The sequence below is a fragment of the Orycteropus afer genome, unplaced genomic scaffold, assembly GCF_000298275.1.
Source record: "Orycteropus afer afer isolate SDZICR_OR568_19922 unplaced genomic scaffold, OryAfe1.0 scaffold00615, whole genome shotgun sequence".
Classification (NCBI taxonomy): Eukaryota; Metazoa; Chordata; class Mammalia; order Tubulidentata; family Orycteropodidae; genus Orycteropus; species Orycteropus afer.
In genome coordinates, this window is record NW_006922202.1 from 1,203,963 (window position 1) to 1,223,160 (window position 19,198).

General features: G+C 38.1%; 1 protein-coding gene across 1 annotated transcript in view; it reads left to right on the forward strand.

Annotated features, from left to right (window-relative positions):
- The window catches only part of LOC103210485 (protein eyes shut homolog), an 837,058-nt gene that overhangs the window by 777,376 nt on the left and 40,484 nt on the right, over positions 1 to 19,198 (forward strand). The window contains 1 exon segment of the mRNA XM_007956404.2: positions 17,999 to 18,171. Within this exon segment, the coding sequence (XP_007954595.2) occupies positions 17,999 to 18,171 (173 nt within the window).

The following is a 19,198-nucleotide window of genomic DNA, read 5'->3' on the forward strand; positions in this document are numbered from 1 at the left end:
TACTTGTCAACCTTGGGCCTTCTTAGCCTCAGCAGCCAACAGCTGTCTGAGTGAAGAAATGCCTCTAGCTCCAGTGGGCCGGGAGCAGGAGGCAGAGCTGGACCCCAAAGTTGAGGGGCTTTCACCCAGCCCCTAGGGCCTGGAACTTTGAACTTGGACCTAAAGCCTCCAAATTGTGAGAATAAACTCCTGTTTGTTAAGGCCATCCCATTTGTGGTTTGTTTCCTGTCCGAGCAGCACTAGGTAACCAGAACAACTGTTGTTGTTGTTGTTGTTATGTGCCGTTGAGTCGGCCTCGACTCATAGCGACCCCTCCTTGGGTTTCCGAGGCAGTATCACTACGGAAGTAGGATTGCCCAACCTTCCTTCCGAACAACTACTCATATGTTTATCAATAGATTTCTGAGTGACTAAACTATGCTATGGGAGCTCTGGTAGCATAGTGCCTAAGGCACTTGACTGCTAACCAGAAGGCTGGTGGTTCAAACCCACCAGCCACTCTTCTGAAGGAAGATGAGGCAATCTACTTCCGTAGTGATACTGCCTTGGAAACCCAAGGAGGGGTCGCTATGAATCGGGTCCGACTCAATGGCACATAACAACAACAACAAAACTGTGCTATATCCGTACAACTGAAAACTATGCAGCTAGTTAGACCAAACCAGATTTCTCCCTTGGTCTAGGTGGTGGTGTTGTTAATTGCCATAGTGTTGATTCCAACTCCTAGTCACCCCATGTGTGCAGAGTGGAACTGCTCCATAGGGTTTTCAAGGCTGTGAACTTTCAGAAGCAAATCACCAGTTCGATCTTCCAAGGTGCTTGTGAGTGGGTAGATTTGACCTGGCAACTTTTGCATTTAACTATTTGCACCAACCAGGGACTCCTCTTCTGGTCTTAGGCAGAGCCATTTAGTCATCTTTTGGTTATTCAAATTCATGCTCATACTCATGCCCTCGGGGTCAACCATCTACTCCAAGCAGTTCATTTCTATTTCCCAAGACAGTTATCACCCTAAAAGGAATTCTGAGCCCCACTGTTAACATAGTACAAATTTCAGGTTCTTACACTTGGAAAACAGAACTATTAGAATTGAGGCCCGTAGACTGTCACTGTTTGTAATAGTATATAAAGAGTGACTTTATCTTATCCTTCATATGTTATGTGGATTTTGATTTAAAAAAAAAGTTTGGTGAATCATCTAACCAGCAAAGAATGGTAGATGAGAAGGGAATGTCAGCGGATGGAGTGATTATAGCCCCACTTCCTTGTAAGCATGCTGAGTGTTAACATGCCATCACGTTCCAGTGTATAATGAGCTTCAGTTTTAGCACTTATTTGTGTATTCATCAAACACTTGAATTTTGAACATTGTCATTTACCATCCAGCAAATTTTGTCAGGTTAATGTTACCCATTATATAACCCCTACCTTATTCTCCCAATTTACTACTCAAACAGAAATAAACTACAAAGGAAACCAATTGTATATGAGTGAAGTCATCCAAAAGAAACAACCAACCAACCAACCAATGCACTGCCGTCAAGTCGGATCTGATTCATAGCGATCTTTCCTTGGGTTTCCGAGGCATTATCACTACAGAAGTAAATTACTCAACCTTCCTTCCAAGGAGTGGCTGGTGGATTTGAACCACCAGCCTTCTGGTTAGCAGTCAAATGCCTTATGCACTGCCACCAGAGCTCCTACTATCCAATACAACACCTAGTCTAATTAGAAGGTAATTCAGCTATGTTTCTCTTCTCTTTTAAATGTCAGCCAAATAAGTTATATATGCAGAAGTGGAATCCTTTGAAGGGAAAAGTGATATGACATTTATTGCTAAATAACATATATTTATTCCATTATTCCTATACCTTTTTCATCACACCAGAAAAATCTCAACTTCAATACTTGCCTGTGCTTTTGTGTATCATAGAAAACCCATAACTCAATAACCCTAACTTCTAGACCCAACTCAAGGTAAATTTTCTCCAAGAAATTTCTCTTTCTGCCCTCATCTCACAAAGATGACACTAATATTTTGCGCTTATCATTCTTAACATATATAGAAGAATCCTTTTTATCCAAAACAATCAGAATACATACTTGGTAGGTAAACTGAAAAAGTAGACTAATTTAAATTTGCTCTGTAAATCTTCACCCAAATCACAATTAAAAAAAAAAAAAAAAGTAGACTAATTTAGCAAAGGCTATGTTCTTTTAAGTCTCAATGTCTCATCTGCACACAGAGGTCTATTGTACTTATCTCATAGGATTATTCTTATTATTGAGTGCCTTGAGTCATTCACCTAATTTCTTCCCAATCAATGCCCTTGCTTTAACTGCAGACACTATTCTAGGTTGGCAATTCAACTGGTATTGTAATTCAGCCACTCTTTCAATAAGATGCTGGGTTTAATTTTCAGCAATATTGGCTTTATTACTATAAGAAATAAGGCTTTCTTTCAGGGTGTAACTGAAAACATTGAGGTCTTTTATGTGCTGCTTGAGCTGTGACTCGGCAGCCTTGAGGTCATCTCATTCTTTCACCACTTTGTCTAGCGTAAGTAAGACCAACCAGCCAGCTTCCTTATACTCCTCATCCTGACAAAATTGCAGAAAAGTATCAAACATGTGATCACCCAGAGCCTCACTTCTCACAAATTCTTGGTGGTGCTATTTGTATATTGATATTACCACCTTATGCCATGGATTAGCAGTGCCCTCTTTACTAATGGAGACAGAACCATTTACAACTAATCAAACTTGAAAACCCATTTAGGAGATTCATCGCTATGATTTTATTTCTCTAGAACCACTTCCAGTACTAAATGTCTTAGGTAGGTTTTCTAGAGAAGCAATACCAGTAAAGTTATATATAGAGAGAGAAACAACAAAAAAAAAATTTACCTTAGTTAAATGGCTCACACACTTGTACAAAACAAAACAAAAAAGGAGCTCTGGTAGCATAGTGCCTAAGACATTTGAGCACTAACCAGAAGGCTGGCGGTTCAAACCCACCACACACTCCTTGGAAGTAAGCTTGGGCAATCTACTTCTGTAGTGAGTGATACCACCTCAGAAACCCAAGGAGGGGTCGCTTTGTAGAGGCTGGTAAGTACCAAGTTCATGGGTCAAAGATCAAGCTGGAGGCTTTTCCTGACTCACGCAGCTGCAGGGACTAACAAACCCAAGATGGGCAGGAAGCATAGCAGGCTGCTGACTTCAGCAGGTGATGAATCCAAGATTGGCAGGCAATATGGCAGGCTGCAGTTAAATGGATGATAATGAGCTAGAGGCAGGATCAAGATGCAGCAAAAAGCCCAAGCATTTTCCCAGGATGTCCATATATATATTGGAAGCAGGCCACACCCCTGAGGAAACTCCCTTTCAACTAATTGGCCGCTCATAGCATATCTCATCATGGAATGACTGCATCACAACTGCTTAAACCACTTAGAATCATGGTTTCACCAAGTTAACACATAACTTTAACTATCACAAGTGTTATGGATTGAATTGTGTTCCCTCAAAATATGTGTTGTAAATCTTAACCTCTGTGCCTGTGGTTATAATCCTATTTGGGAATGATTTGTTGTTGTCACATTAGTAAAACAGCGTTAGTATTGGATGGGATTTGAGACAATCTCTTACAAAATATAAAAAGAGCAGATTAGGACAAGCAAGAAGGCAAAAACAGAGGAAGTGAAATGGAGAAAGACTGATGTCAAGCCACATGGAGATCTCCAAGGAACCAGGAAATAGAAGCTCAAGAGATAAGGCTCTCCCTAGAGCTGACAGAAAAAAGAAAGCCTTCCCCTAGTTCTGGCACCTTGAATTTGGACTTCTAATCTCCTACACTGTGGGAAAATAAATTTCTGTTTGATAAAGCCATGCACTTGTGGTGTTTCTATTATAGAAGCTCTAGATAACTAAGATATAGTGTTCAAATGGGACTAGTTGAATTATTATTATATAAAGTAATTAAAAACTTGTCTAGTATAGGGTGAAGCTCTCTTAAGTTTTGAATAACATATTTTATATATCTCATATATATTTTGCACAAATACATACTTTCTAATGAAATTATCAGTATAGTTGCAGCAGGACATCAACATAACTGCTAGAAATTCAAGCCAGATTCAGAAGAGGGCACGGAATGGGGAATGTCATTGCTGATGTCAAATGGGTCTTGATTTAAAGCAATACCAAAAAGATGTTTACCTGTTTTTATTAATTATGCAAAAGCATTCAACTGTGTTGATCACAGTAAATTATGGATAGCATTGTGAAGATTGGGAATTCTGAACACTGAATTGTGTTCATGTAGAACCTCTACATAGACAGGAGGCAGTCATTCTAAAAGAACAAAGGGATGCTGCATGGTTTAAAATCAGGAAAGGTATGTGTCACCATTGTATCCTTTCACCATACTTGTTCAAGCTGTATGCTGAGCAAATAATCTGAGAAGCTGGACTCTACGAAGAAAAATGGGACATTGGGATTAGAGGAAGAATCATTAACAATCTGTGATATGCACACAACACAACATTACTCACTGAAAGTGAAGAACATTTGAAGCACTTACTGATAAAGATTAAAGTCTACAGCCTTCAGTATGGATTGTACACCAGTATAAAGAAAAAAAAAATCTCACAACTGGACCAATAAGCAACATCATAATAAATAGAGAAAAGATTGATGTTGTAAGGGATTTCATTTTACTTGGATCCACAATCAACACCCATGGAAACAACTGTCAAGAAATCAAACATTGTATGAATTACACTGGGCAAATGCACTATGAAAAATCTCTTTAAAATGTTAAGGGACAAAGATGTCACTTTGAAAACCAAGGTACATCTGACTTAAGTCATGATATTTTGCAATAGCTTCATATATATGTGAGAACTGGATGATTAACAAGGAAGACCACAGAAGAAATGATGCTTTTGAACTGTGGTTTTGGCAAAGAATATTGAATGTGCCATGAACTTCTAAAAGAATGAACAAATCTGTCTTGGAAGAACTACAGCCGGAATGCTCCTTAGATGTGAGAATGGCCAGACTTCGTCTCTCACGCATTGTTCATGTTGTCAGAAGGGATCAGTCCCTGGAGAAAGATATGAGGGTAAAGTAGAGAGTCAGTGAAAAGGGGAAAGACCCTCAATTAGATGGATTTACACAGTGGTTGCAATGATGGGCTCTAGCAAAGCAACGATTGTGAGTATGTCTCAAGACCAGGCAGTGTTTTGTCTTTTACATAGGATTGCAATGAGTCAAACTCAATTCAACAGCACCTAACAACAAGAAGGAAATTATCAATTCCTTGTGGGCAAGTCTGTTTTCTGCTTAGTATTCACCCTGATAACAAAATGGAGTGGTATACTACACTTCTTTGGCAAATATTTAGGAAGTAAGTGAATGATGTTTAAACGATATTCAAACAAAAAATGTTAATTTTTCCATTATTCCATTTTGGCTTAGCTTAGTTTTGACAAGTGTATATGTTCATCCTAAACAGTAGCAGTCTTACCTAACCAATAACCCATCACCCTCAAGTCGGTTCTGACTCATCACAGCCCTATAGCACAGAGCAAAACTGCCCCATAGGGTTTCCAAGGCTATAATCTTTATGGAAGCAGACTGTTACATCTTTCTACTATGGAAAGGGTTCAAACCACCAGCCTTTTGGTTAGCAGCCGAGCTTTAAATCACTGCATCATCAGGGCTCTATGCAGTCTTAAAAAAAAAAAAGAAAAACTCACTGCCGTCAAGTTGTTTCCGACTCATAGTGACTCCTCCTTGGGTCTATCTCTAGAGAAGTAGATTGCCCAATAATCCTTCTGAGGAGTGGCTGATGGGTTTGAACCACCAGCCTCTGGTTAGCAGTCAAATGTTCTAAGCACTACACCACCAGCTGTCTTAGAATTGCCTAATTAAAACAAAATTAAATCTTTCATGTTGAATTTCTATTGGTAACAAGAAGAAATTAATCCTTAAAAGTTTCTGAGCTATAAAACCACCAAAAAAGAGCAAACAATTTATCTTCAATTTAGTAATTTAAACCAGTTTCATGATAAATGCACAAAAGTAAAATAATTAACTATATCTTAAAAAGCACACTCCAATACTCAACTCTCAACTGCCATCAAGACCAGCTGTTACTCATATTTCTAAAGTGTCTAGCATTTACTTTTGTGTTACCATCATTCTTGAATTGGAGGCAGAAGAACCCAAAATTGCTCTTTATGTATTAAACCTTAAGGCCATCCAACATTTTTTTGAATTGCCTTGGGATAAGAAAAAATCTTATGTATAATGTCAATGATTTCTCAGAACATTTTGAATAAAGATTCTTAACTATTATACAGGAGATGCTACATGCCTCAGCCCTTTGCCTTCTATTTATTTAATCTACAAACATGTCTTATGTCCTCAACTCATCAAGTTCAAGAACCATGTTACTAGATACTTAAAAGAAAAGAAGAAGAAGAAAAGCCCTTTTATCACATGCTTTCTCTCCCCACTCAATGTAATTAAAAAGGATTCTTTATATTTTTCCTTAAATTGTTTCTCTCCAAATAACCCTCTTCCTACTACTGGCACCATGTTCTTTCATTCATTCAGTCTTGAAATCCCAATGACTTCCACAAGACTGAGAGACAGCATAACATTTAAATATGTAGACTTCTCTCATTTACTAGCTATTTAAATTACTAACTTCTCAGTACCTAAAGTTCTTCTTCTGCACAATGAGGATAACAGGACCTTCCTAAGAGAGTTGCTCCACCTTTCAGTTGGCAATTTGAGACCATCCAGAGGCACCTCAGAAGAAAAGACTGGCAATCTTCTGAGAGACCAATGACTGAAAACCGTATGGAACACAGTTCTACTATGACACACCTGGGGTCTCCATGAGTCAGAATCGACTTGATGGCAGACAGTATTGGTACTGGTGATAGAGTTGATGGGAGGGTTAAAAAAGATTATACATTTAAAATACTGACATATGGTGTGTCTCAGTAAATATTAGCTGTTATTATAATCTTTCATCTTCCATACGAACATAATTACCAATACCTTGAAAATGCTTCTCACATCTGCTTCAACCTTTCCTTCCCACCAACTATTTTATTTTTTAGGCTTTTCTGTTTTTATCCATTTCTTTATCCCTGTCATGACTCATTCATTCACTTATTCATTTATTCCCTGGACATTAAATAAAAAATTTTGATATGTGATAGGAACTGTGAACATAATGGAAAGTAAAACCAATATGATCTCTGCTTCCATGGAACTAATAGTTTAGCGCAGGTGTCAGGCAAACTATGGCTCACAGAATAAATCTGGCCCACCTTCTGCTTTTGTAAATAAAGTTTAACTGGGACATAGCCAGGTCCCTTTGTTTATATAGTGTCTATGGCTCCTTTTAACAATGGCAGGACTGAGTTGTTATGATAGACTATATAACTTTCAAAGCAAAACCGTATCCTGTCTGACCCTTATAGAAAAAGTTTGCAGATCCCTGGTATAGTGAAAAAAAATACAGTAAAGTATTACCAAGATTAAGTTTACATCATTAGAGAATGTATTATTACACCATGGGATCACTCTAGGCATACCAGATAATTCTTGTCATTCTCCATACTTCTATCACTTATAAGCTGATATACTCAGCCTATTATTCAAGTCCCTTGGGCTCTAGTTTAGTTCCCTTTTATAGTCTAATCTCCTACTTCTGCTCTTTTTCAATGTACCACTCACTTCAGAAACCTTCCCTGAACTCACGAAAATTGTTTAAATGTCCTTTCTATCAGCAGCTCCTTAGTACCCATTTTAGCTCTTGTCACATTGAATTAAAATTATCTAATCCCCCCAAAACAGCAAATCCATGAGTCAAGAATGGGTCCCTATATGTTATGAAATGTTCAGTGCTAAGCATTGTGGCAAATACTTAGCATGTAAAAAAAAAAAAAAAAAAAAAAAATGTGTGTGTGTGTATGTCTTATATGAATGAAAGCCTACCTCTCTTTTGTTTTCTTTCTACTTTCCCTACTCTATGGACACTCCACATCACATACATACCTCTACAAAGCCTACTCTTCCTCAAGACAGGACTTCAGTTGCTATTGAGTCAATTCCAACCAAATTCCAAGTGTGTCAGAGAAGAACTGTGCTATAATGCTATAGATTTTCTTTGTTCTTTCTTTCCTTTTTCTTTTTTTTTCAAATGCTGCCCATCTCATCTCCCATGGTTGATTGTTCTAAGGAGTACATCTCCCTGGTACAAGTGTTCAACTCGTAGACTTGTCAGCTATTTGTCTGAGAGTTAAGCCACAGTAGTGAGATCAATTACAGGCCCAAAAGGTAACTCTGGAGCACAGTCTCAGAGGTTTCACCAGTCTCTATCAGACCAGTAAGCCTGGTCTTTTTTATGATTTTGAGTTTTATTCCACATTCTTTTCCCACTCTATACATGATCTCCAATATTGATCCCTTTCCAAGTGTTTGGCATTGTTACCTAGACATCATCTAGTTCTTCTAGTCTCATGATCATATGGTTCTCATGGTGGATTAGTCCTTTGGACTGGTTCCGTGTGTCTTTGGTTTTCCTCGCTCTTCTTTGCTCCAGATGAGGAGAAACTAATAGTTGCCACTTATGTGGCCACTTACAAGCTTTTAGGCTATAGGATTTTTAAGTCTATAGGATTTTTAATGGCTGATTTTGCAGAAGTAGATCACCAAGCCTTTGTTTTGAGGAAATGCTGGCTGAACTTGAAACTGTTGGTTGTCTGCCGAGCATTTTACCTTTTGTGTACCCAGGGATGATATGTGTGTGTGTGTGTGTAATTAAATGAAGAGACATTAACGAATTAGCCTCAAGCGTCAAAAAAATATCACCTCAAGTAGAGAATAAGGAGTTCTGGTAGTGCAGTGGTTATGGCATTTGGCTTTTAACCAAAAGGTTAGTGGTTCAAACCCACCAGCTACTCTGTAGAAGAAAGATGAAGTTGTCTGCTTCTGTGCAGCCTTGGATATTGAATGAGGGTCGCTATGAGTCAGAATTGACTCAATGGCAGTGAGTTTGATTTAGTTTGGGAAAAGTAGAGAATAATGAATGAAGATTTGTGACTTTTTACTTTCTACATTTTACTAGGTGCTAAAGAAGTAGGGAACAAAAGATAAACATGACATTGCATAAAATCATTCTAATGAAAATCCTTACAATATAATGAAAATTGTTGTGTTATGTGTACTTTTACAACAATGAAAAAAGAAAAATATATAGTGAAAGAAAGCAGTATATGGTATTTGAAAGTAACTTTAAATCTTTCAACATATAGCTGATTGCTTCAGACCTAAAAATTTTGAGAAGAATCAAATAACAATCTATTCTACTTAATATTTTACTTTTCAAATAAGTTTATAGCCTCTGTTATTATGATTTAAGCTGCTTTTAATATTAAAATAAATATTTTTAAATTGCTATGTCTGTCTATGAGGCAGTGAGACTAATTTTGTTCTTAGCTTTTTCTCTTTTTCAAGTAGATAAAAATGAACCACTAGATGGTATAATAATCATAAAGAAATGTGATAACATTAGAGAGTTTTATTTAGTAAGAACTTTTGACTATAGCTTTTTTCTTCCATAGAATTCTTTTTGTTCTACTGTGTAGAACCACTGTTTATACATTTTATGGTATTTGTGATACTCAAACAATCCAAATATATGTAATTTCCTTCCCTGAAACTATCACTCCAAGATAATCTTTAAACTTTAAACCAAAAATATTCCCTGAATCTTAAAAACAAACCATAATCTAGCTTAACTAGTAAAAAATATCGGCCTTGAGAATTATAGTCTTTTAAGATCTATCTATATAGGATCAAAGTGACAACAGCAACTCAAAAGATTAGTTAGGGGGCAGTGAGTTTATATTAACAGGGGAGGAATAACTCAGAAAAGGAGTGTAAGAATGATCGCACAACTTGAAGAAGGTGTCTCTATACTCCTCACTCAGCTCAATGTCACTGAATTGTACATGTACAAATAGTTGAATAGCTGTATCTTTGCAGTGTACATTCTCAACAACAACAAAATCATATGTGTGTGCGTGTGTGTGTATATAAACCAAAAACTAAACTTATTGCCATCGAATAGATTGCGACTCATAGTGACCCCTTCTTGGGTTTTGGAGGTGGTATCACTACGGAAGTAGATTGCCCCATCTTCCTTCCAAGGAGTGGCTGGTGGGTTTGAACTGCCATCCTTCTAGTTAGCAGTCAAATGCCTTAGGCACTACACCAGAGCTCCTATGTTGTTATGTGCCGTCCTGTCGGACCGACTCATAGCAACCCCTCCTTAGGTTTCCGAGACAGTATCACTACGGAAGTAGATTGCCCCATCTTCCTTCCGAGGAGTGGCTGGTGAGTTTAAATCATCAGCCATCTGGTTAGCAGTCAAGTGCCTTAGGCACTACACTACCAGAGTTCTTGCACTACGCTACCAGAGCTCCTAGAGCTCCTACACACACACACACACACACACAGAGTTTTATAGCAGATTGTTCTGGTTACCTAGTACCGCTCTGACAAGAATATACCACAAATGAGATGGCCTTAACAATCAGGAGTTTATTCTCTCACAGTTTGGAGGCTTTAAGTCCAAGTTCAAAGTGCCAGGCTCTAGGGGCTGATTGAAAGCCCCTCAACCTTGGCGTCCAGCTCTGCCTCCTGCTCCCTGCCCACTGGAGCTAGAGGCATTTCTTCACTCAGACAGCTGCTGGCTGCTAAGGCTGCCAAATCCAGGGTTCACAAGTGAAAAGGCACAGTCCCAACGTTACCAAACCACATGGTAGGCCATTAATTTAAGTCCATTGTAAGTCCCAAGGTCAGCAGAGCATGGCAGGCTGCTGAAAAACAACAACACAGCTGCATGGAGGGTTCAAGCATGCCATAGGCTAGAGACCATTCCCAAAGCTGCTGCTTATAGACAGGAAGCAGACCACATCCCAGAGGCAGCTACTCAGCCGCTTGTGGTAGATCCTACCATGGAGTTGATTGCCAGTCTCATCATGGGGAATAACTACCAGCACTCAACCAGGCCCAGCCAAATGGACACACAAACATAACCACCACACAGATAAATTTTATATTTTGTTTTTCCCCATTTTGGAGAAAACCATACTCAATTTTTCAAGTGTTTTTTGTTTGTTTTTTGTTCTTTGGGGTTTTATTTTTACACAACTGTTTACTTAAGTGCAATAAGCATATAAATTTTCTTTCATCATGACTCATCTAAATTAATCCAATGACAGTATCCCCAGAGACTTCTGTTTTGTTGTTTTACAATTTTGTATATGTGCCTTATGTCTTATGAGTTCCAAATTAATGAAAAGTTTCTTATTAAATTCCTTCTAGAACTAAAATCTAGCAGCACATTTGTACATATGTGTTGGTGATACTAATTATGTGCTCATCTACAGTTATCCACCACACTGGCTTCTGAATTCTGGAAGCACGTCTCTATACTCCTCACTCAGCTCAGTAGCATGAGCAGTCTAGCAATGCTTCGCCAGGAACAAGCACTCACTCCTGACATGTCCTCTGGACACCCTGCATCACCTAACATAGAGCTATACACAGAGTAGATGCTGAAAAAATGAATTTTGGTGAAGTATATACATTTGATTATACTGAGAAATAATAAAGGACAAAAGTAGAAATTTGAAATGAGTGTTCTTGATAAATATGTGTAGGCAAACATAAAATATTTTTTTCTTTTAATAAATAATTATTGGTCAATAAAGAATCAGAGGACTGTAAATTTTTCAACTAAATACAAACCTATGATTCCAGGGACATGCTCATACATTGCTGATGGGAATATAAATTGGTATAATTATTATGTTGGTCAAGTGGGAATATGTGTCTAAAATCTAAAAGTCATGATGACATTTGAACTGGCAAATCTACTTCAGGAACTTATCCAAAGAACCTCTGAAACTATGGTCCTTAAACACCCTTCAATCATGGAACCAAACCCACTCCTAGGGATCACCTTATACACAGGCCTATAAAGTGAACAAAGAAAATACCACTCAGAATAATCAAAATCAACCATATGAGACTAAAATGGCAGTACTTGCCCAAAAACAAAGCTTAAAAGGCAGGAAGGGGCAGGGAAGAGGGACTAATGGGAATGGGGAACTCAGGGAAAAAGCAGAAAGATGGCTGTTATACTGAGGGAATTGCATCTAATGTTAGAAAACAAAATGTATATAAATTGTTGAATGAAAAACTGTTTTGCTTTGTAAACTTTTACTCAAACAAAAGTAATAATAATAAAATACACATATACTGAGAGCAAAGAAACAATTTATCCTAACATAATTTTAATGTTGTTGCTGTTAGGTGCCATCAAGTCGGCTCCAACTCATAGCGAGCCTGTGTACACCAGAACAAAATAGTGTCCAGTTATGCACCATCCTCACAGTCCTTGTTATGTGAGCCCATTGTTGCAACCACTGTGTCAATCCATCTCACTGAGAGTCTTCCCTTTATTTAGGTACAAGTGTTATAGCATATTTATATTTATAGAAAATACAAAATTAAAAGCACAAATTATCTCACAAGTGCCATATGAATAAATTATATTTTATCAGTTCAGTGGAGTAGCATTCAATTATTATACATGAGGTTGTAGAAGAAAAGTCAATGATGGGACAGCTCAATCAATTGGCATATTATAATTCATAAAATTTATGTTCTACATGCTTTGATGAATAGTGCTTAGAGATTTAAAAGATTGTGAGTGGCCATCTAAGACACAACTATTGGTTTCTATTCATCTGGAGCAAAAGGGAAAGAAGGAAACCAAAGACTCAAAAGAAATTACAAGACTATAGTATACATGAACCACGGCCTCATCTACCCTGAAACCAGAAGAATTAAATGGTGCCTGGCTACCACTACCAACCCACCATTCTGATCCTGGCCACAATAAACAGATCCTGAGAGAATGGGAGAAAATTGTGCAACAGAACTCAAGTTCTTAAAAGTTCAGACTTACTGGACCTAATGAGGCTAGAGGACTTCCTGAAACTATTGTTCCAGGACACTCCTTAAACTTTGAACTGAAACTATCCCCTTAGGCCACATTTTAGCTAAATAACAGTCTCATAAAATAAAGACTATCACTCCTGAGTACTGCTCTCTTTTGAAAAAGCATCTATATGAGACCAAATGGTCAATAATTACTCTAAAGCAAAAATGAGAAGATAAGGGGACAGGAAAACTAGATCACTGAAAATGGAGCAAGCAGACAGAAATGAGAACATCGACACATAATGAAAAATATAACTGTCACTGAGTAATTTTTATGTAGAAATTGCTAAATGGGAACCTAATTTGCTGGTTAAACTTTCACCAAAAGCACAATAAAATATTAATTTTTTAAAAAAATCAATAAACATAGAAAGATGTTTCCAAATATTGAGAGATCTGCAAGATACAATGGACCAGGCTTAAAGGCCAAGGACTGCCTGAGGTAGAGAATCTAATAGGAGACTCCATATGGGCTTTGGACTCCAAATGACTCTCTACACAAGGAGAAAGTAAGGAAACTTGCTTATCTTGAACTTGTGACTCATTAAAACAAAAAATTATGAAACAACAAAAGGGTAAGAATAGCCAACACATGCCTGATCAAAAAAACAAGGTTCACTATGAGTTGGAATCAACTCGATGGCTGTGGATTTGGTTTGGTTTGGTTATCATTAAAGCTAGGGGTCCCTTGATGATGCAAACGGTTAACACTCTCAACTGCTAACTGAAAGGTTAGAGGCATGAGTCTACCCAGAGTCTCCTCAGAAAATGTCCTGACAAACGACTTCTGAAAAATCATGCATTCAAAAACCAATGGAACACAGTTTTACTCTGACACACATGAGCTCACCATGAGTCAGAGCTGACTACATGGCAACTGGTAAAATTATAAAGCTATAAAAATTGAGACAGTGTGACATTGCCACAGAGTTAGACCAACAGACTAAGAGAACAGAAAAGAGACACACAGGACAATGGATAAATGGGAATGGCTCCTCAGTGGGACAGGAAAGGATGAACTATTCAATAAATTGTGGTGAGACTGCTGGTTATCCATGTATAAAAAAATATACTTGTATCTCTATACCATATCATACATAAGAAATAATTTCAGATGAACTAAGACTTAAATGTCATAGGAAAAACTCAAACAGTTTTAGGAGACAACAGAGAATGATATCTTTTTTACCTTGGTATAGGGAAAGATTTCTTACAAAGATTTTCTAAAAATGCAAACCAAAAGAGGAAAGGCTGAAATTTCACTGTATGATAATTAAACTTCTGTTCATCAAATTTTCTAGCAGAGACACTGAGTGAACAACAGCCGCAGGCAGCAAAATGGGCAGATCCAACTCAAAAGCACAATCTTGAGTGAAAGGCAGTCATTGAAGAATATATGCAATATCATTATAGTGTAGGCAGATTCAAAAGAAAACAAAAACATATGCTGGCCAGTTGAATTCAAATTCAGATAAACAATGAATAATTTTTAGTGTAAGTATGTCTCATGTATTGTTTATCTGAAATAGAAATATTGCACAAGACATAATTATTCTGAAAAACAAATTTGAATCTGAAATTCAAATTTCAGATCTTAGATGAAGATCAAAAATAGAAAACTCTAAAAATTAAAACTATGAAGAAGATCAAGGGAATGGTTGTCTTAAAGTTCAGGATGGTGCTCAGCTGCCTGGGAGAAAGAGCAGGAGGTTACATGGAACCTTCTAGGACCTGGTAATTCTGTCTTTTAATTGTATGGTAGGTTCAAATATATAAATTTTATCACTAACCTTTGAACTATGCATATGTATTTTATACATGCTTTCTATATAAAATGTATTTCACAATAAAATGCTTTTAAAAAGGATATAAACTAACATGCAAAGCATTTTTTAATGTTAAGATTTGCTTAAAGAAAAGAGTAAGAATATACACAAATGTGTTAAAAATGGTCTAACTCACATGGTTACAGATGATTTTATTTTCTTCTTTGTGCTTAATCCTAATTGCATGAAATTCATAAATATAGTTTCTGTAAAATGATAAAGGTTGTTATTCATTTTTGCACAAAGAGTATACTGTCCTCACCACTCAATGTGGCATATAATATGCAGTTCACAGGCTGATCCACCTAGAGGGGACCATATGAGTTACTTGTAATGCTTAGAACCTGTGAGGATACTTCCAGCCTAAAAAAAAAAAAAAAACCAGATACATCACTTTTCTGCTTGTTTTGATCTTGCTCACATGAGAAATTATGCTACCGGTGATGCTTTTCAGAAACCCCAGCAGCACTATTAATGTCACCTGCATCTATAATTAGGAGCTCTGGTGGCTAAAATTAGCAGTTTGGACCTACCAGCCTCTCTGTGGGAGAAAGATGAGGCAGTCTGCTTCCACAAAGATTTACTGCCTTGGAAATGCTGTGGGGTAGTTCTACTCTGTCCTAAAGAGTCACTATGAGTCCAAATCAATTCAAAGACAATGGGATTAAATTGTTTGTTTTGTTTTTTCTTTTATTTTTTGGTATCTATAATTTACCAGTACATAGAGACCATTGAAATGAACTGAGAGAAAACAAGTGGGACCCTGGATTCATGGGTATATTCATAAAGTAAATCTTACTATTATTTCTTGCTCTCTTTTTAAACTCATTCAGTGGGAATCATCCTTATCTTGGTCCTGGATGAAAACGTGGGAAGCTGTTGAATTTTCTGCTTCTCCATGGCTAATGCCTGTACCTGTTGCTTTCAAGTCGATTCTGACTCATAGCAACCTTATAGGACAGAGTAGAACTGCCCCTTAGGGTTTCTAAGGCTGTAATCTCTATAGAAGTAGACTTCTGCAACTTTCTCCTAAGAAGCGGCTGATGGATTGGAACCTCCAACCTTTTGTTAGCAGCCAAGCTGTTAACCATTGCACCACCAGGGCTCCTTTCATAGCTAATAGACACTTTAAAATGTAAATACAGTCTCAGTTCATTAATTCAGTATATTTCCACTTCAATATATTTATCAATATTTCACTCTTCAAGACTGCTACACTGACCCAGCCCAGGCCTTCTGCCTGAATGAAGGGCTGAGAACAGGTACGTTCTGCTGCTACTGCTACCTTCCCCAACTTAGAGATGTCTGCCTCTATGCCCCACCCATCATTCTGCAATGTACGTCATTGACTCGCACTACTTACAGATGGTTTGGTGCTCTTTGAGCTTGGTAGGCATTTAAAGTTAATTTTTTCTCTTATATGCCCTTTAGTATAGTGTTGGCAGATTCAGAAAGAAAACAAAAACATATGCTGGCCAAGTGAATTCAAATTTCAGATGAACAATGAATAATTTTTAGTGTAAGTATGTCTCATGTATTGTTTATCTGAAATAGAAATATTGCACAAGACATACTTATTCTGAAAAACTATTCATTATTTATCTAAAATTTAAATTTCACTGGATATTCTTCCTTTTTTTTCTGGCAACCCTATCAGAGACTCTTCCGTTGGGCCCCCCAGTATCCCTCTCTAAATCCAGTCAGTGTCTCTGCTCCAACTGGGTGTTCCTCATCATCCCTCAGCTTCTGCCCTCGCAGTACACTTACTACTTCTTGCTGCTGAGGTCTACTCACTCAGCAAGATACTCTCTTGGGCAAGATTCATTTTTATATGCTCCCAAGCTAATGTTCCTACTAAAAGTGCCGTATCTTCTCCCTGGAATTCACTCACATTTGACTCACCTCTTGATGAGTTTAAGGAGCTTCAGTAGCGTAGTGACTAAGGCACTTGACTGCTAACCAGAAAGTTGACAGTTCAAATCCACAAGCCACTCTCAGCAGGAAGACTGGGCAATCTACATCTGTAAAGATTTACCACCTCAGAAACCCAAACGGGGTTGCTAAGACTCAGAATCAACTTGATGGCAGTGAGTTTGGTTTGGTTTGGTTTTCTGGATGGTTTGCAGCTCCTTCTGAAGCCCTAGAAGCCAGGCCTGTGTGTTACCAGGCCTGTGTGTTCACCAATATTAAAACCCACTGCCATCCAGTTGATTCCAACTCATAGAGACCTACATTGGGCTTCCAAGACTGTAAATCTTTACACAAGTAGATTGCCTCATCTTCCTTTCCAGAGCAGCTGATGGGTTTGAACTGCCAATGCAATATTAAAACTCAAACCAAACTTACTGCCATCAGGTCAAATCCGACTCATAGCAACCCCTCCTTGAGTTTCCGAGGCAGTATCACTATAGAAGTAGGATTGCCCAACCTTCCTTTCGAGGAGTGTCTGTTGGGTTTGAACCACCAGCCTTCTGGTTAGCAGTCAAGTGCCTTAGGCACTATGCTACCAGAGCTCCTTTGGAGGTGGCAATTCTGTGCACTCCCTGCCCCCTGGATGGTGGTGTGGAGGTGGGGGAAGAAACTAACAGTGATCAAAGAAATGATTCTCTCATAAAATTTTCTCACAATCTCCACAATCTCAACCATTTAAAATCTTTACTGTGGTAAGGGGTTCAGTAATTCCATAACCAGTTATTAGCTCTTCCCTTTAAAAATGTGGATCTTGGTAGCTTGAATCATAATTAACTTTGATATGCAAAATCTTTTATATCTTGGAACCGCTGTCCAAAATACCAAGATGGTGGTAGTATTGTGTGCCATCAAGTTGTCTTGGACTCATAGTGACCCCATGTGATGTGATACAAAGCTTCTCATAGGATTTTATGGAGGCATAGCATTAAGTGCTCCTGTGAGTCACTGGGTAGGTTTGAATGGCCAACCTTTCAATTAGCAACAGAGCACTTAACTGTTTGCACCAAGAAGACTCCTTCTCATTGTAATACAATAGTGTATATCCATCTTTGCTCAAATGCTCAAATCATGCTATCTGCTCTCTCAACCTATAGCTGTGACTGTCCCACTGAGTGGAAAGGGGCGTTCTGCACGGAGGCCATTTCCACTTGTGATCCTCAGCATGACCCTCCACACCAATGCAGCAAAGGAGCAACCTGTGTTTCTTTGCCTGATGGATACACCTGTTACTGTCCTCTAGGAACTACTGGAATGTACTGTGAACAAGGTGAGTCCAGGTGTCAACTCATTTTGTTGTCCAACAATTTAAGGTAGCGTCCTCTTTAGAAAACAAAAGATATATAATAAAAGTAGAGTCCATTATCTCCTCTCCCAACAAATTAGAGATTTTATTTTACAACTAGGATAGCAATCAAAATTCCATGATACAAAATGAAGTTTATTTGGGGAATTACTTTAATATAGTAACTCTAAATACTCATTTAGTCTAAATATTCCAGATTGTTTCTGGTAAATTCAGTCAAATCCAGTGAGTTTACATTCAAAACTCAGTTCCAGAATAAGTCCCCATTTTGATTTCTCTCTCGGTACCTTCCATCTTACTCAAAATTCTCAGGAGAATCACCAGGCAGCTATGTCAGCTCCAGAGGAGAATAGGAAACATTTAAGAGATAAAAAGACACACGCCATTAAGGATAATAAGGAGCTTTCAATTTTTTTAATGTCTCATCTGTTTGACTGTTGTTCCTTGTTCCTTTGTGATTGCTAAGGTCCTTATTACTGGTGCAAACTATGGTCATGACTCTGAGGAAGCTCAGCAATCTTCTGGTGTGTCCCACCTGGGCTATAGCTGTTGCTAAGAATATGCTTAGAGCAGAGGCACCTCCCCTTTAATCTCTAGCTTGCAAAAAAACTTCTGGATTTCCTCCATATCACAAAGGAGGGACATAGGGAAGAGTGGAACTGACAGTCCTGCTCCCTCCCTACTCAATAGAGATGGACAAAAGTCATTCCCTCCTCCTTTCAAATTCATCATGCTAACCCCAGTGACGCTAGAAGGACCAAATGCAGTCATGTATTTGAATTCCTTTTGTGAACTGCAAAAAAAAAAAAAAACACCTATAAAACTGGTAAATAGACTCCTTGCAATAATCAATCGAGGGAGAACAGAAGGGCAGTGTTTGCTGAGGGAGGCAGAGTGGGATTGCATGGGAGGGAAGGACACAGAAAAGAGGTAACTACAGGGAGGAAGTGGGAAGAGAGCTGTTTCATGGTGGGGAATTGCAGTCAATGTC